The sequence below is a fragment of the Carassius auratus genome, chromosome 43 (genome assembly GCF_003368295.1).
Source record: "Carassius auratus strain Wakin chromosome 43, ASM336829v1, whole genome shotgun sequence".
Lineage (NCBI taxonomy): Eukaryota > Metazoa > Chordata > Actinopteri > Cypriniformes > Cyprinidae > Carassius > Carassius auratus.
In genome coordinates, this window is record NC_039285.1 from 12,761,731 (window position 1) to 12,778,531 (window position 16,801).

The 16,801-nt window shown below is 37.1% G+C and overlaps 1 protein-coding gene across 7 annotated transcripts in view; it reads right to left on the bottom strand.

Annotated features, from left to right (window-relative positions):
* LOC113061740 (GRAM domain-containing protein 1B-like) overlaps window positions 1-16,801 on the bottom strand; it is a 117,392-nt gene that overhangs the window by 31,035 nt on the left and 69,556 nt on the right. The window contains exon 1 of one of the 7 annotated variants that reach the window (XM_026231139.1): window positions 8,911-9,348. The exons of the other annotated variants lie outside the window; for them this stretch is intronic. Coding sequence (XP_026086924.1) covers window positions 8,911-8,933 — 23 coding nt within the window. The 5' untranslated portion in view covers window positions 8,934-9,348. Of the gene's footprint in view, window positions 1-8,910; window positions 9,349-16,801 lie in introns of those variants that run through there. 7 annotated transcript variants of the gene reach the window in all.

Consider the following 16,801-nt stretch of genomic DNA (forward strand, 5'->3'; position numbering starts at 1 on the left):
TAGTTAAACTTGCATGGCATTTAAATATATTCTGTATAGACATTTATTTATGATGTGGTAATCAAGTTGCAGTTTAGTACATTTAACTTCAAATGCAATACCAATCACAGACTACAGTTAATATTATAATCACTTGTGCTTTAGTATGTTAGTCAACACATCAAAATAAGTGCATGAAATAAAGATTATTACAACATTATGACATAATGCCAATGAAATTTTACTAAAAAAAAAAAAAATGCAATTTTTTAAAATGTACTTAAGTGTGTTAAGAAACAGTCATGAAAATATATTATTTTATTTTGTTAATATAATAAACATTATTAATATGGCTGTCACTCTTAGTTTGAAAATCGATTGCACAATCGATCGGACCAACCAATAAAAAAATAAAGAATAAAGAAAACTGACAAACAAGCAGAAAAAGAAAATAAAGAAATCCGATAAATAAGACCCAGTGACGTCGAAAGCGACCTCTTACGGAAAAATGCGTCATTGTTTCCACAAAAATATAAAGTAGCACAGCTGTTTTCAACTATGATAATAGTAAGAAATAAAGGTATGTGAAATATAGTATGTAATACTTTTATTGAGCAAGGATGACAGTAAATTTACAGTACAGTTTATAACATAACAAAACATTTATATTTTAAAATAAACTTTTCTTTCGAAATTTCTATTAATGTTTCCATGAAAAAAGGAGTATTATTTGTACCAAAATATAAAGAAGCACAACAGCTGATCAGCATATTAGAATGATTTCTGAAGATCATGTGACACTAAGACTGAATTGATCATGCTGAAAATTCAGGAATAAAAAATAAAAAATATATATATTAAAACAGAAAATATGTATATGTAGCCTTGCTAAGCATACGAGAGTTTCAAATTTTACCACACCCACCCATCTGAAAAGTAATGTGTGTGTGTGTGTGTGCATGCGTGCGTGTGTGTATGAGTAATGGATTTCTACCCACATCATTTTAATTAACGGCCCTTACTCCAACATCTCATAAAACGAGAGTGATTCAGTGTGGCTAAAGTCAGTGTGTGTATATATATGTCCAAACAGGGACATGCACAGGACATTTAAGAAGCATAGTGCTACTGCCATTTATGAGCAAGGTCATTCCCACGCAGAATACGTAAGGAACGCAAGGGATAACGACAAGCCGCCTCCGATGGCAACACCGCAGAATCTCATTGGCTGGAGAAAAGGAGGACTGATCCAACTCAGCACTGATGTCTCAACTCAATTCGAATAAATCAAATAGCCAAATGAACGGCACAGAGGATACCAAATCTATCTTTGTGACAAATTTGAGCCATTGTGGCTCACTGGAGCTACCAACTGGGTTCAGTTACTGGTACGACAGGACATCAGTAATGGTCACTGGTGGCAAAACCGCATCCTGTTTATTATACCAGAGTGATGTACAGAACATATATATATATATATATATATACATATATATAGCATTGATTGGAAAACATCCTTCTCTTGAGCAAAATATATGTGTTTAATTGTAATGAAAGTGCACTTGCAGTGTACTTCAAATCCTAAAAGTACATATGCATAATATTAACAAAATAAAAGGCTTCATGTACTTAAAGGGATAGTTCACCCAAAAATCTAAATTATGTCATTAATAACTCACCCTCATGTCGTTCCAAACCATTAAGACCTCCATTTATTTTCGGAACACAGTTTAAGATATTTTAGATTTAGTCCGAGGGCTCTCAGTCCCTCCATTGAAACTGAACTGTGTGTACGGTCAACTGTCCATGTCCAAAAAGGTAAGAAAAACATCATCAAAGTAGTCCATGTGACATCAGAGGGTCATTTAGAATTTTTTGAAGCATCGAACACACATTTTGGTCCAAAAATAGCAAAAACTACTACTTTATTCATCATTGTCTTCTCTTCCGTGTCTGTTGTGAGAGAGTTCAAAACAAAGTCATTATCTGGCTTGGCTCGATGTTCATCTTCCCATCTGTTCATCATCTTCATCGAATGATTCGTTCGCGAACCGGATACGACAGATTGCTTTGTTTTGAACTGTCTTACAACAGACACGGAAGAGAAGACAATGCTGAATAAAGTCGTAGCTTTTGCTATTTTTGGACCAAAATGTATTTTCAATGCTTCAAAAAATTCTAACTTTGATGATGTTTTTCTTCCCTTTCTGGACATGGACAGTAGACCGTACACACAGCTTCAATGGAGGGACTGAGAGCTCTGACTAAATCTAAAATATCTTAAACTCTGTTCCAAAGATAAACGGAGGTCTTATGGGTTTGGAATGACAGGAGGGTAATTTATTAATGACATAATTTAGCAAATTGGGCGAATTAACCCTTTAAAGAGAGACACTTTCATGACTTTAATTTTTCTAAAGTACACAGGACAAGGAGTTATGTAAACCTGTTTATTTATATATATATATATATATATATATATGAGAAATGAAATCAAATTACATTTTCCACAACTTTATATATATATAAATTACTTATTTTGAAGTGTTGGCTAACATACCAAAGCACATACTTTTAAGTTGAACTGTAGTGTGTTATCTGATATTAATATTAAAGTTCATATAATTGTTCTAAATTGCAATTTCATTACAAATGTGATATTACAAATATAATGAAAACGTGCCATACAAGTTTCAACAGAAATTACATTAAAGGGGTCATAGGATGCCCATTTTCCACAAGTTAATATGATTCTTTAGGGTCTTAATGAAAAGTCTGTCAAAACCAGCGTTTTTCAGAGCAAGCTGTTTTGTAGCATTCTCCTTTAAATGTTAATGAGCTCTGCTGACCCCGCCCCTCTCTTCTGAGCTGCTCACTGAGGGACTGTAGCTGCATTCATCGTGGAACTTGCTAATTAGCACATTATTAGGAAAGGCATTTTGCAAAGATTCATTAAAAAAACCTTACACTCACTTCTGTTCGTGAAGCTCGTGTAAACATAAATGTATTTATGTAGATCGGGGGTGCATTTCGTTCAAAAACAAAAGTAATCCACTGCATCTTCAACGGCTCAGATGTCAGGAGTAAATGACGATGCTATCTTCATTATTACATCCAACAACAAAACACCTCAATCACTTAGGAGACATTCTAGTCAGCATCTGCTCCACCGGTGAAACAATGATGGACTGATGATAGTCACTCAGGGGCGGAGCTAAAGTAAGACACCATTCCAGTCTGTGCTGAAACACTACTGTCAATCAAACTATACTGGGAGGGGCCTGTCTGTGTGATGTCACCAAAACAGGCATCTGACATGGGCTCAATTTGAGAAAGGGGTAAAAATTTTAGTAGATTAAAAAAAAAAATGTGTTGTGTGTATATATATATACACACACACACAAACGCACACACATACACATATATACAGTATGTGTATGTGTGTAGATCTGTTTGGCCACACAAGGGGTCTGTCAGGTTTACACATCTGAACCCCATGAATAAAATGGTGTATGACAAAACAATGACAGCTGAAGATGTCACGGTTCTGTTTAGTTTCATTATGGACTTAGTTGTGTTTTCATGGACTTGTCATTGGTTTTCTTCAGTCACGTCTTTTTGTTCAGTTTTCCCGCCATTCTTTAGTTGTCATGGTAATTCATTTAATTTACTCAGGTGTTCATCGTTATGGCCCTTATTTGTCTTGCATTTAAGTTGCTGCTGTGTGATCTTTCATTTGTCTGGTATCGTCTGTGTAATACACAGCTGTCTCGCAGTTTGGCATTCTGTGGATTTATTTAATAAACCTTATTTAATTTTCATCATTGTCTTCATCCTTGGAATATTCGTGACAGAAGAAAGAAAAAAAAGAGCTGAGAAAGTGTCTTGTTATGACAGGACATTATACTGCATCACTGCAGCTATTGACACAAGGGACTGCTTACTGATCGATCACATGGCAGTGCTGTAAACAATGCAGTGACCTCATTAGTGCTCTAGATGCCTTGTCTGATCTAACACGTCCCGTTGTGCAAGATTATGAATTAATTCCCCCCAAAAATAACAAGCACGTAATGGTTCAAAGTTCAGAACAGAACAGAAGAGAAAGATAAGTGTATTTGCAGTGTATTTAGTGCATATATTTAGCATTTGTATTGTTTCAATGGAGATTATTATATTTTGACAGGTATCTGTAAAACATTATAATTTCAATACAAAGTATGACAGTATAATAGCATTTATATAATAATATTTATATAATAGATCATCAAATGGACATTATATGGCTAACATTCACTTGCTATTTTTGCAAGCCCTGGGACTACAAGTGATGGATTTTTTTAAAATAAAAATCTTTATAAAAAAAAAAGTTTATGTTTAATCAATTAATCAATCACATGTATTTAATAATAAACACTCAAGTAATACCTGAGTTGCTGAGATCTTTGTGCATCACTATCTGGGACATGTATGTGCTTCTAGCTTTAAATAAATCAATTATATACATTCTTATAGTAATAATGTAATAATATTAATATTAAACAAAAATACAATTAAATAATGTATAAACATAATTTAATATAAAATAATAATAATAATAATAATAATAATAATAATAATAATAATAATAATAAACATATAAATTCTGTGAGCAAGGATAAAAAAGTTGAAAGTAAAAGTAACAGGCTAGGCTAGGCTAGACTAGGCTAGCTAGTTTATGACCAGATGTTGATTTATAGTGGATAAAGTGTAGGTTTAAAGCATTAACGACTATCTACACATCACCTTTACTAATAACAAATGGATGTATATTCCACCTTTTAAACAAAATATGAATATGTTTATCCACTTCAATAATGGTACAGTATCATAGAGAATTAAATTATGGTTTATAAAGTCAATTGGTCTTTATGAATCCCTGTAAATCAGTCTGAAATGATGGTTTGCATGAGAACAGATCCTCACTCAGACTCCGTGGTGTGCTGCCCTATTTAAGAGTAAGACAGAGCTGTATATAAGGACGAGAGCAGCAGCGTCCCGAGGGAAATCAGAGGGATATAAAAGTCTTCCAGTGCAGGTGACAGAGAGAGAACAAGAGGGAGCAATCACACTGCTGCAGTCAGAACAAGTCTGTGCGGTTTCCCAAAGAGAACCTGAGCAAAGTTCACAGACAATCAGTTTCAGCTCATCAATTAGAAGGAGATACTCTGTTTTTTCCACAAGGAGCTCCAGAACAGACAATATCCATTTTCAGGTGCTCCTGTAAGTCAGCGTAAGATCAGTTTCCTGTTCCTGTCTGAACGAGCAGCACATGGAGGTGCTCTGGTTAATTCTAACAGCTCCACTTCACAAAATCAGCTGTCCATCTCTGAGGACTCTTATAAAAAGCCCACTGTCACACACCTGACACACTTCTAACCAGCTGGATGGATGTTAATCAAGGTAACTCTGCAACCCTGTGCCAAATGAGCTGGAGTCGTCAAATCAAGCCTCGAAGCACTGACAGAGTTGAAGGATGTGAGTCCTGAGGAGCGATTCAGTGCTCAGAGTGTTTACTCATGGCTCAGGAGAGTTAATGAGAGTTCTTAGTTATGTAAAACATCAACTTGGTCTCAGATGTTTTCTCTAGAATCACATAAGAGACACACAACTAGACATTCAGTATGTGACCCTGGACCACGAAACCTTCAGGTCACAGAAACCTTTACAGAACCTATCAGTCTTAAGAGAAAATTCTTAAAAAAGTGGAAATTGGGCGCCGTTGGGTTGGGAACACGGACTTGAAGGAGAACACGGACGTCACGTTAAGATTGTACGTCTCCAGTGCGAGCAACTGCCATTTTCAAGCGAGTGAAAGACATTATGGTAAGTAAAGATTCAAAATGTAAAGTTATCGTTTATTGTTTACCTGGTTTTATGAAAGGTGGAAACAAAAGAGCTTAACGTTATATAGAAAAATACGTGGTTTTCGGCTCAGAAACAGAGGTCTTAACAGCCCCCTTTAACGTTACTAAACAGAAGAGGTACTTTTAATATAACGTCCGTGAGTGTCTTGTCAAATTTACATGAGATTTTCACAACTCATTTTAATTTGTTATCTCATATTTTGCGGTTAAACTGAATGTACGTTAGTTTCCTAATGAAATGCTGAAAGACGTGAAGCTGAAGCCAGCTGCGTGGCACGTGCCTTTATAGCTTCCTGGTTGCTACGTCACCCCGTCCGTGACGTCACGCTCTTCCATTGAACTGATTGCACACGATATTCAGAGTTGTTCTTGCCAAAGGCGTTCCACAAAAGCGCTCGACGCAGCTCGAGTTCCCGATGGTTTCAATTACCATCTTTCATTAAAATCAGCTTTCATTTGATTTTAAAAGTTATATTCAACAAATGTTCAATGCTTTATTTATGAACTCTGTAGTTGTTAATGCCATACTGTACTTTTTAGCTTTTCTTCTTACATACATGTTACTTTTTGACTTTTGTCTTGTTTTTTTCATAAATATTTACCTTTTGATAGTTATTATTTGTGTGTAAAAGTGATATTTAAAAGGAACAATATTTGTAGGTTTAATGCCTAGCTCAATTTGGGTTCATTTTAGCCTAGAAATGCAGTGTTCCCCACATCTTTGCACTCAATTCATGGCGGTACTCCGCGAGTTCATTTTCTGCCAGCAGGAGGCGCTAAGAGCGGGAGAGGTAGGTTTCGACGGTAATGGCCGCAAAGTGGTGCTGAGCTCGCAAACGCTGCCTTATCAAGCATTACATGCCAAATTAAATCGAACATTTTCTAAATACAGTCAGTTTCCTTCTGAAATACAGTGATATAAAACACCTTCTCTGGTTTTTGAAACCTTGGAATGTAGTCATTTTAAACCATAAAAAAACTTTATAACCCAACCGGTTGGGTTAAAATAACCCAGCGTACGCCAGCGTTGGGTTGGTCCCTTTTTGACCCAGTGCTGGGTTGCCAAAATAACCCAAACAGCGTTTTTTAGAGAGTGTAGGTTAGTAAAATAAAGATTACGGCATCGCAGATTTATTGGGAAAGCCCCTACTGCGATTAGGTGCATGGACTCACTTTGGATTTGTAAAAAAGATAGAATACATATATTAATAATAATAATATATGGCACGCTGCGCCCCACCCGGCAGTGTTTAGCGTGCATGTTTCACTCTCATCGTCACTGCGCAGTTTGAGGCCCCGCTCAATATTCCGCTCCATGAATGTGCGTTCCACTCGACACCCGCTCATGATCACCAGATAGGCAAAGACCGCTCAAATAACGTGCCTTACAGTAAGGCTACATTAATGTTAGTTAATGTATTAACTAACATGAACGAACAATGAACAATACATTTATTAGAGTACTTATTAATCTTTCTTAATGCTAGTTAATGAGAGGTTAATTTTAATAATGAATTGGTAAATGTTGACATTAACATGAACTAAGATTAATAAATTCTTAGTTTGATAACTAAAGTAGTTAACTAATGTTAACTAATGAACCTTATTGTAAGTGTTACCAATATTAATATAAATTCTGTCCAGTTTTATTGTGCTACTTTCAACAAAAGTGTGGTTATTTTATTGGCTTGAGTTTTTTATTATTATTATTATTCAGTATTAAAATGTAGTTACATTTAAAAAGTCTTTTGTCGGTTGTTATCGCGGGATTATTTTTCTCAGAATGTCGCAATGGACCAATCAGAATTAAGTATTCCACAGAGTCGTGTAATAATTAATATTAATTATAATTATTTTAAGGTCCAGTTCTCGTTATTAACTAACTATTAACTATGACTTTTGCTTCAATAAACTCCTTATTTGCTGCTTAGTAAAAAGTTAGTAAGGTCAACTACCTTACTAACTTTTACTTAGCAGCAAATTAAGTTTCAATATGGATTATGATTAAGGGATCTACAATATGGTCATGCAGAATAAGGCATTAATTGAGACATAATTGAGAACTATTGTGAAATTTGGGGAGATGAAGGAGACTACAGTAGCTTGTTGTTCCCAGGACATTCCAATTTTAGTCCTTTTGTTCTCATTAAATGCAGCATTTAACCAGACAAGAAGTTGTGCAACAGATAATCTAGATTTATAAGAATTTTGTAAGAAACATTTGACATGAAATTGCAATTTACGACTTCTGATTGCAGATTTTAGTATTTTGGTAAATCTGAGGACGGTGTGAGACATCTCTTGTAAAAACTGAGGGGAGATGGATTTTTAATTTTCTCTTTCTCATGATAGAAATCTGTTATTTTTAGCCTATTTAATTAAACAAGAAGTTCTTCAACAGGTAATCTGGACTTGAAATAATCTTGTTTGAAATGAAATTGCAAATTTATGAGCACCTTGAAGAGATGGAATAATTGGTTGTTTCTCTCAGGATGAAAATTTAATTTTTGCCTCAATTTGTTCTCCATTTAATATCACTGGTGTGTAGAAGAAACTGAGAAAATAGAATTTTTAATACTTAATTCTTATGGGATGAAAAGAAAGAAGCAAAACAGAATGAGCTGAAGAGTGAAAAACTGGGAAAAGCTCAGGCAGCAATGCGAGAGGAAGCATGCTGCAGGTTGCTGCTGGTTTCTCTTCAGCGCTGCACGCTGTGATTTGCTGCTAAAAATATCCACCACATGACTGAGTCGCATTCACAAACACATACACGGGACGGGAGGGGAGGAGAAAGAATAAGACAGACGCAGAGAGGGAGTTTAGGAGCACAGGTGCATAAAATAACTAAAGATGGGGAAAAAACAGAAAGGGAGTGGAACAGAAAAATATAACTGCAGTTGACCACGTGTCGCGACATGTGACGGCCAACACAGAGAGACACAAGAAGACTTTACAAAATATCAGTTTCGGACGCACTGAAGCACAAAGCAATCTGGTTTTCAAGGAGCACTGAACATATTCTTACCATGCGAGTTTGAAGCCTCTCATTGGTGCGATGCTGAAAGTGTGTTTGGTACGGCGTCAGGCGGCTGCTGTTGGAGAGGCTGCATGTTGGTGATGAGCAGCCGCTGAGGAGAGAAAGCGTCCCGCTGTGCCGTCCCATTCAGAGAGATGATGGTCTACGTACTCCCCTGAACAAACTCTAACACTAACGGGATGTCTGACCGACCAGATGGTCCCATACAATGCAACCGGACTGGTCAGATTGACCAAACACTACTGAATGTGTGTGATTGAAAGAGACTCGCACGCTGTGATGAAGATGCGGTCCGTTTATGTCTAATCTCACTAGTGTGCTCTCTCTCTCGCTCTCTCTGTCATCCCCCGCTGCAGTTAAAAGCTGCAGTCTCCAAGCTGAGAGCGACACTGAGCATGCTCATGGCAGGCTTTCCTCTCCCTCCCTCACTCTGCTTTTCTCAGACTGTTTAGTTAGCTGTGACTGTCCCCTCTGGTGAGGTCAGATGAGGAGGGTTTGTGTCGTTCTGGTCTCGGTGTGGGAGATTACGAGGACCTGTTGCCCTCCCGTCAGCCTCAATTAAGTCTCCATCAGTGGGTGGAGATATTAATCTGCTAATACACACAGGTTATGTTTTAAAAGCAAGCTGTAAAAAACAACAACAAAAAGATTGCAATTTTAACAGTAATATATTGTAAAAATACTACAGTAAAAACCTGTCAATTGTTCCATTATATGGTGAAAAGCTAAAAGATTTATTGGACATTTTATTTTACAGTAAAATACTATTAAATGTATAGTTTTTGAAAGAAAAATTATCTTAAAACTTAAAGTGAAAGTTGACATTCCCAGAATTCTCAGTCTCATCTCACATTTGACGGTTTTTCACTGAATCAACTGTTTATTTTGTGTTTTTCTTATGTATTTCACACATTAAGGTTTTATGTTACATTTTATGTTGTTAATGATAGTTTCTTGCATTATTTTAGTGTCATGTTCATTATCATGATGGTGTTTTATATTTGTGTACACCATGTATCTTCTATATACAGGTGCATCTCAATAAATTAGAATGTCATGAAAAAGTTCATTTATTTCAGTAATTCAACTCAAATTGTGAAACTCGTGTATTAAATAAATTCATTGCACACAGTCTGACGTATTTTGAAATAGATGTCTTTGGCTCTTTTAATTGTGATGATTTTGTCTCACATTTAACAAAAACCCACCAATTCACTATATCAATATAGAATATAGTCATTCAGCTTATCTATTCAAAACACCTGCAAAGGTTTCCTGAGCCTTCAAAATGGACTCTCAGTTTGGTTCACTAAGCTACACAATCACGGGGAAGACTGCTGATCTGACAGCTGTCCAGAAGACAATAATTGACCCCTTCACAAGGAGAGTAAGACACAAACATTCATTGCCAAAGAAGCTGCCTGTGCACAGAGTGCTGTATCCAAGCATGTTAACAGAAAGTTGAGTGGAACGAAAAAGTGTGGAAGAACAAGATCCACAACCAACCGAGAAAATCTCAGCCTTATGAGGAATTGTCAAGCAAAATCGATTCAAAAATTTGAGTGAACTTCACAAGGAATGGACTGAGGCTGGGGTCAAGGCATCAAGAGTACCACACACAGAGGTGTCAAGGAATTTACTGAACCACAGACAACGTCAGAGGCCTCTTAGCTGGCCTAAGGAGAAGAAGAACTGGAGTGCTGCCCAGTGGTCCAAAGTCCTTTTTCAGATAAGAGCAATTTTTGTATTTCATTTGGTAACCAAGGTCCTAGAGTCTGGATGAAGGGTGAAGAAGCTCATAGCCCTTTTTTTGAAAACTAAAGTCAATGCACCCGTTTACCAAGACATTTTGGAGCACTTGACTGGCCAGCATACTGGCTTTCACAACACGATGCAAATGCGAGTAATCTTCAGTTAAGTTACGTGATATATCCAGAAAGTGCAACTCCCACTGTGGATTTTTTATATCTGAAGCCACGCCCACCTAGTGCAACAGTGGTGACAGCAGCGGCTGTAAACATGTTTTTTTCTTCTGTAAAGTTGGGCATTTTAACATGGGGAGTCAATGGGACTGAGTGCTTTTTGCAGCAAGCCTCAAGCGGCCAATCGATGAATTATAGTTTTAGTCACTTCCTTGTTGGCTTCACGAGAGAGAGCGGGAGGTTGCCGCTCGGTCAGAGCACATTCACTCTTTTTCTACACATAAAATATGAAAGCAAAAAGACATGATTGTGACAATATATTTTCTGTATGTTTTGTATGCAGCTCACGGTATTTTTAAAGCAATAAAGGATGTTAATGACAAATATTAGCAATAGACGTTATTAAACATACAAAGAGTGCATGTGTCTGCTTATTAATCAAAATCAACTATAGATCACAACTGGAAGGTATTACAAGCCCTCAACAAGGTTTTAAAGAGGGTAAGCAAATACATTAATAATTACATACATTTTCAAGTGTAGCTTGATGGTAATTATACTTCTAATTATATTTTATGATGTAGCCTATTATTGTAAGCATTATAGATTGTTTCTGGTGTAGAAGCTTGTTTATCTTAATTTAATGCTGTGTATTGAGCAGCGGATGATGTTAAATCCATTTATGAGATACATAGAGTGTATGAGGAAAAATTAGCAGAAGGCGAACAATCATTTCATGTTCGGTGTGAAAGCCCTGTTCATTGGTGATTCGCCTCACTTTTTCGCATCACGCTCAGTGTGGAAAGGCCTTAACGCTAACAAATCAAACTTCAGAAACCGTTCGTCACTGTCACATCAGAATACTCAGTTACTTTAGTAATCGTGCACATCCCTAATTACTAGTTATAAATTAATTTTTAATTTTTAATTTTAAAAAAATCATACATTTACTGTTACATTTCATAAACAAATGCAGTTACTATAACACATCTGGAAATTGTGGCAGAACGGAATCCGTTTGCCACTTTATTTTTTATTTTCTCTTTAACCAATCAGAAGAGGATAATCAGTGTGACGAACTATTTAAGGAGGGGAAATGTGAGCGGAAGAGGACTGGTAATGGGGAAGTGAAAGGTGTTGGTTGTTCGAGGAACGTACAGAAGTATCTTGCTTTGGTATGAGAAATTGACCTACCTGGGAGAGAAGTATGACAGAAGTTTGCAGTATCCTGGTATCCAGGTGGTATTTATCGGGGTGCGGATGACGTGATGGAGGGGATTAAAGTGAAACTGTGAGCGGCTTAGACGTTCTCTATCTCAGCTGTCAGGAGAGTTGCATTGCCTTGGATTAGTCCTCATCTTGTTTCCTGGATGGTGCTGAAAACGAAGTTCCTGTACATACCAGAGGCCAAAACGAAGACCAGCAGCATCGGGTACAAACTTGGCGCACCCACAATACATGCACACGACCACAACACGCAAACACAATTAATCAAACTTTTTCTTTGACTGTCGGAGAGTATAAAAAGAGTGTGAATTGAAAATAACCTGTGAATTCATCAGTGGATGGGTTGCTTGGACATAGACTTTCCTTTACCTCGTATATTTGTGACTGTCTGAGAAAGTTCATAGAATTTGCCAGTGTTAACATCATTGCTGTCTCTGTGCAGATCCTGTTTTCCCTCTTATAAAGAGAAAATGTATATTCCTTTATAGTTTATACTGATTTTTTTTTTTTTTTTTTTCTTGTTTTCCATGGAAGTGTGTTGTTGACAACAGTGATGTTAGGATGTTTTTTCTTTGTGTGGAATTTAATTGGGGCTGAATTCCTAAAAAAATAAATGGTTAAACGAATCTGTTGGTTTCTACAAGTTTGATTTGAGTTCTTTTTTTCAATGTCTTCATATGTAGTTGGTGGGTTGTGAGAATTTATTTAATTTTTTGCCAGGATTACATGCCTGGCTGGCGACCGAACAAACCAAATTAAATATAAAAGTAAACATAAATGTTTATAAATGGGCAAGCATCGCTACAAAATGCACATTTGACAGTAAAGCAATAGGCTTGATTTGCCATTTACATGTGAATTTACTTTAACAACAGTAACATCTGTAAAAAAGAAAAAAAAAAGAAAATACAAATTGTATGAAGTATAACGCAAATATTCTGACGTTATCATGTTCCAGTTAGAACTTAAAAATTTTCCTTCCATATTACCTAAATGGTCATCATGGAAACCCAGATGAAACCATGCATAACTAAATGATATGGTTTCTATAAAACCACAGTATTCGTTAAGAAAGAGTAGCTTAATGCAGTTTAATAATGGTTAAATGATAAAGATAGGTTTGGGTCAAGTTGTTCAACTTATAATGTGGTGCAGGTAAAAATAAGTAGCCCTGTTTTGTTCCACTTTTGGACTGTTTTACCTTGACAGCGCAAATTCAAAAAGGTGGGCAACTTTGTAGTGGAACCAGTGCAACTATTTAGTTTAGCCCGGTGTAATTACCTTAAATTCACTCTGCTTTATCTTTCATGGGTGCAACGTACAAGAGCAAAAGCAAAAGAGATGTGTATTATAGAGTTTGATAGAGACTCACACAACAGTGCTCTGACCTATGACACACATAGCAGCTGTTCACACGGCACGTGTGCTAGAGATGTGCAAAAATACACGCTTTCAAGATTAACTAGTCGTGGGTTTGTCTGCACAGCCAGTTGACCAATTAATCTGAAGTAAACACCGAGTATATAGGCTATCATTTCCACCTGACCCTGATCAGACACATAAAAAAAGGACCCTAAATGAAGTTCCAATGACTAATGGATAGATACATCAACACATAAATAGGATACAAAAGGTGTACCCTTTAACTGCACAAACTATCCTAGCTATCACAAACAACAGGCTGAACTGGAAAAATTGTTTACAGCAGCAATCTGAAGTCTGACAGTAAGGCCCTGTTTACATATACATGGTTATGTTGAGAATCGGGGACATTTCTCTACGTTTGCACCCTTCGTTTACACGCAAACGGAGAATTTGCCTCTGAAACCGATTATTTCTAAATACTCTGGCCAGAGTGGAGATTTTGAAAATCTTTGTTTACACATTTGTATGTAAACTGAGACAAACGGGTGTTTGGCAGCCAACATTACAGTATTTGGGATTCTTATTGGCTTACGTGGGCTTGAGCTTCTACAGCTTTGGCATGCTCTTGACGGCATATATACACGGATACGTATAAATGAACACTTTTCATGTGTTTGACATGTGTGCACAATGTTATTTTTGAAACCGGAGAGGTTGAAATGTCTGTTAATGAAAATAGCCACCCACGTGTAAACGTAGCCTAAATGTCTCGGTATTTATCATGGAAGAGAGTGACTGTGTTACAAAACCGTTGCTCTAATGGCTGCAGCGGAGGTCCAATACAGAGAGTGCATTTAGAGACTTCATCTCTGTTATGTTGCAAATGTTTTTTTGAAGGCTTTAACACACTGAAACATGGACTTGTGTATGGTGCATTATGGCATAGAACGTAAATCACAAATTATGAATATAATGTTAATATAAATTTGAACAATAATTCAAACTAACTTAATCTCATTGGGAGTTAACAAGTCTCAAAAAATGTCTTCGTATCTGAGCTTGATGTTTGTGTTCATTACACAGTTTTCAGGTTGAGCTTAACACATACTGCACAAGTCTCACTGCTTCCTGGAAAATGCCCACAGTTCTTGCACAAAACCCACATGCACCCATGAACACATTCACACACTAATAAATAGACCTATAATGGCATCACATAGACACCAACAGTATCACAAGCCATCTGTCAAACCAAAAAGGAGAATTCTGGGAAACTGGTGGGCTCTGAGGAGAAACATGGCATGATGGCATACTCAAATGGTTATTGACATGAATGAGCTTTTAGTTAGGGAACTGAGGCCTCAAATAGAAAACATATAAAGTGGTACAAATAAATAACAATATTTATAATAACAGTAAAACACACACAGCATATATTAAATTAAATTAAATTTATGCATTTAGCAGACGCTTTTATCCAAAGCGATTTACAGTGCATTCAGGCTATCCATTTTTACATATCATGTGTTCCCGGGGAATCAAACCCCCAACCCTGCGCTTGATTACGCAGTGCTCTACCAATTGAGCTACAGGATACACATATATATATATTAGGTAGGGCTGGTAATTTAACGCATTGATTAGATTAATTATTGAGAAAAATAATGCATTTAACGCACTTGCCCCGCCCCAGATGTATGTGGATCACCTGCCATTTTATACAGTAGATTGATGAGTAATATAAGGCAGAGCAACTACTTACTGCATGATGGAGCCTAGAGAATGTCCCTTTTTGCAAAATGCAATTGAAATTTTCTCTCTCATTTACATCACAGAGTTAAGAAATTAACGAGTTGTAAGCTAAGTGCAATATAACATGAGTGCAAATGTGATATTCATCTTATACGACAGTTCATTAAGAAGCTTATTAAGACACAGTGTTGTTTGTTTTGCTCGATTTTGCCAACCAAAATATAAAAGACAAATCAAAACCCGAGCAACCCACAGAGGCATTCGATTTCTTAATCAACGTTTTGAACAAATTTGTTGAACCATTTGATGCATTGAACCATTGGCCATAGTCACGTTGGGTTTGAAGTTGCGCTGCACAGACTGCACGGCCTGATCGGTGTTTGACATTTCTCTCTCCCCCCGGCAAAGCCGAGCTCTACCCACCTGCATGGGTTCGTGATCGTCGATGGGACCGACCATGTTCTCGACTCGAGCAGCCCCTTTCCGGAGAGAGGGGACGGCGTGTTTGACTTACTTGTCTACCCAGGCAGTTAATCCTAGCATCTACCCGAAGGGCCAGGTCAATTAGGCCATTGAGCGTTGGGGGCAGCTCGAGGAGGTAGATCTCCTTCTGAACACGGTCGGCCAGTCCATGCGGGGAAGCGAGCCGAAGGTAAGTTGTGTTGCTTGATGGTGGTTGTGAAGAGTGGACTGGGTTCCGGGGAAGACACGGACATCCAACGCAGAAACACACAAGAAAGCAAGGCATGGGTCACAAACAGGAAACAGCGCTCTCACGAACACAAGACCCTAGACAAGCCATTATATAGGGATGAGTAATGAGTGACAGCTGTTGCTGATGACAATTAACGTAGACACCCACAAACTAATCAGTGCCGACACATAACACACAGAATAAACCCACAAAGTGCAAAACCCAGAGATCTGCAGGTCATGTGACAAGAACCAACTCAATCAGCTTCATTCGGGGTGAAATTCCCCGTGGTTTTTGAAGAATGGAATGCACCCAAACACTGAAGCGTTTTTTTTTTTTTTTACTTTTCTTCGTAAATAAATGTTGTTGTCCAGAGGTACAGCCAGGGGTTTTTCGGTGGTGGAAATCCATTTCTGAAATGTCCATGTTGTAACGGATCGCAGCTGATGGTTGCTTATCAACGACAGATGCCTCAGAAGCACATCTGCCCGAGTGCTTTGGAAAGAAGGAGAAAGCAGCGCTTAGTGTGTTCCACGCGTTTTAAGATGCGACAAGTGAATGGCCCCTTACTTCACTCCTAAAAAGAATCAGCCATTTGAACAAATCAAACGAATGAATAAATTACTCGATGACTTAATCAAGGCATTTACCACCAGTAAGTTTTAGTTTATTATTTAGAGTATCATTTCATTAAAGAAATAATTTCATAATTTCATAGTAATAATGAACAAATAGTTATAGTTCACCCAACCAAAAATGACAATTCTGTCATCATTTACTCACATGGTCCAAAAGATTATATGTAATTTTATCGAAAAAAATATTTCTTGCTGAACCTACTTTTTGTAATCTCTGTTTGATGCTTTGCACAACAATGAATTTAAATAATATTTTCAGAGTAATTTCTCCAAATTTGATG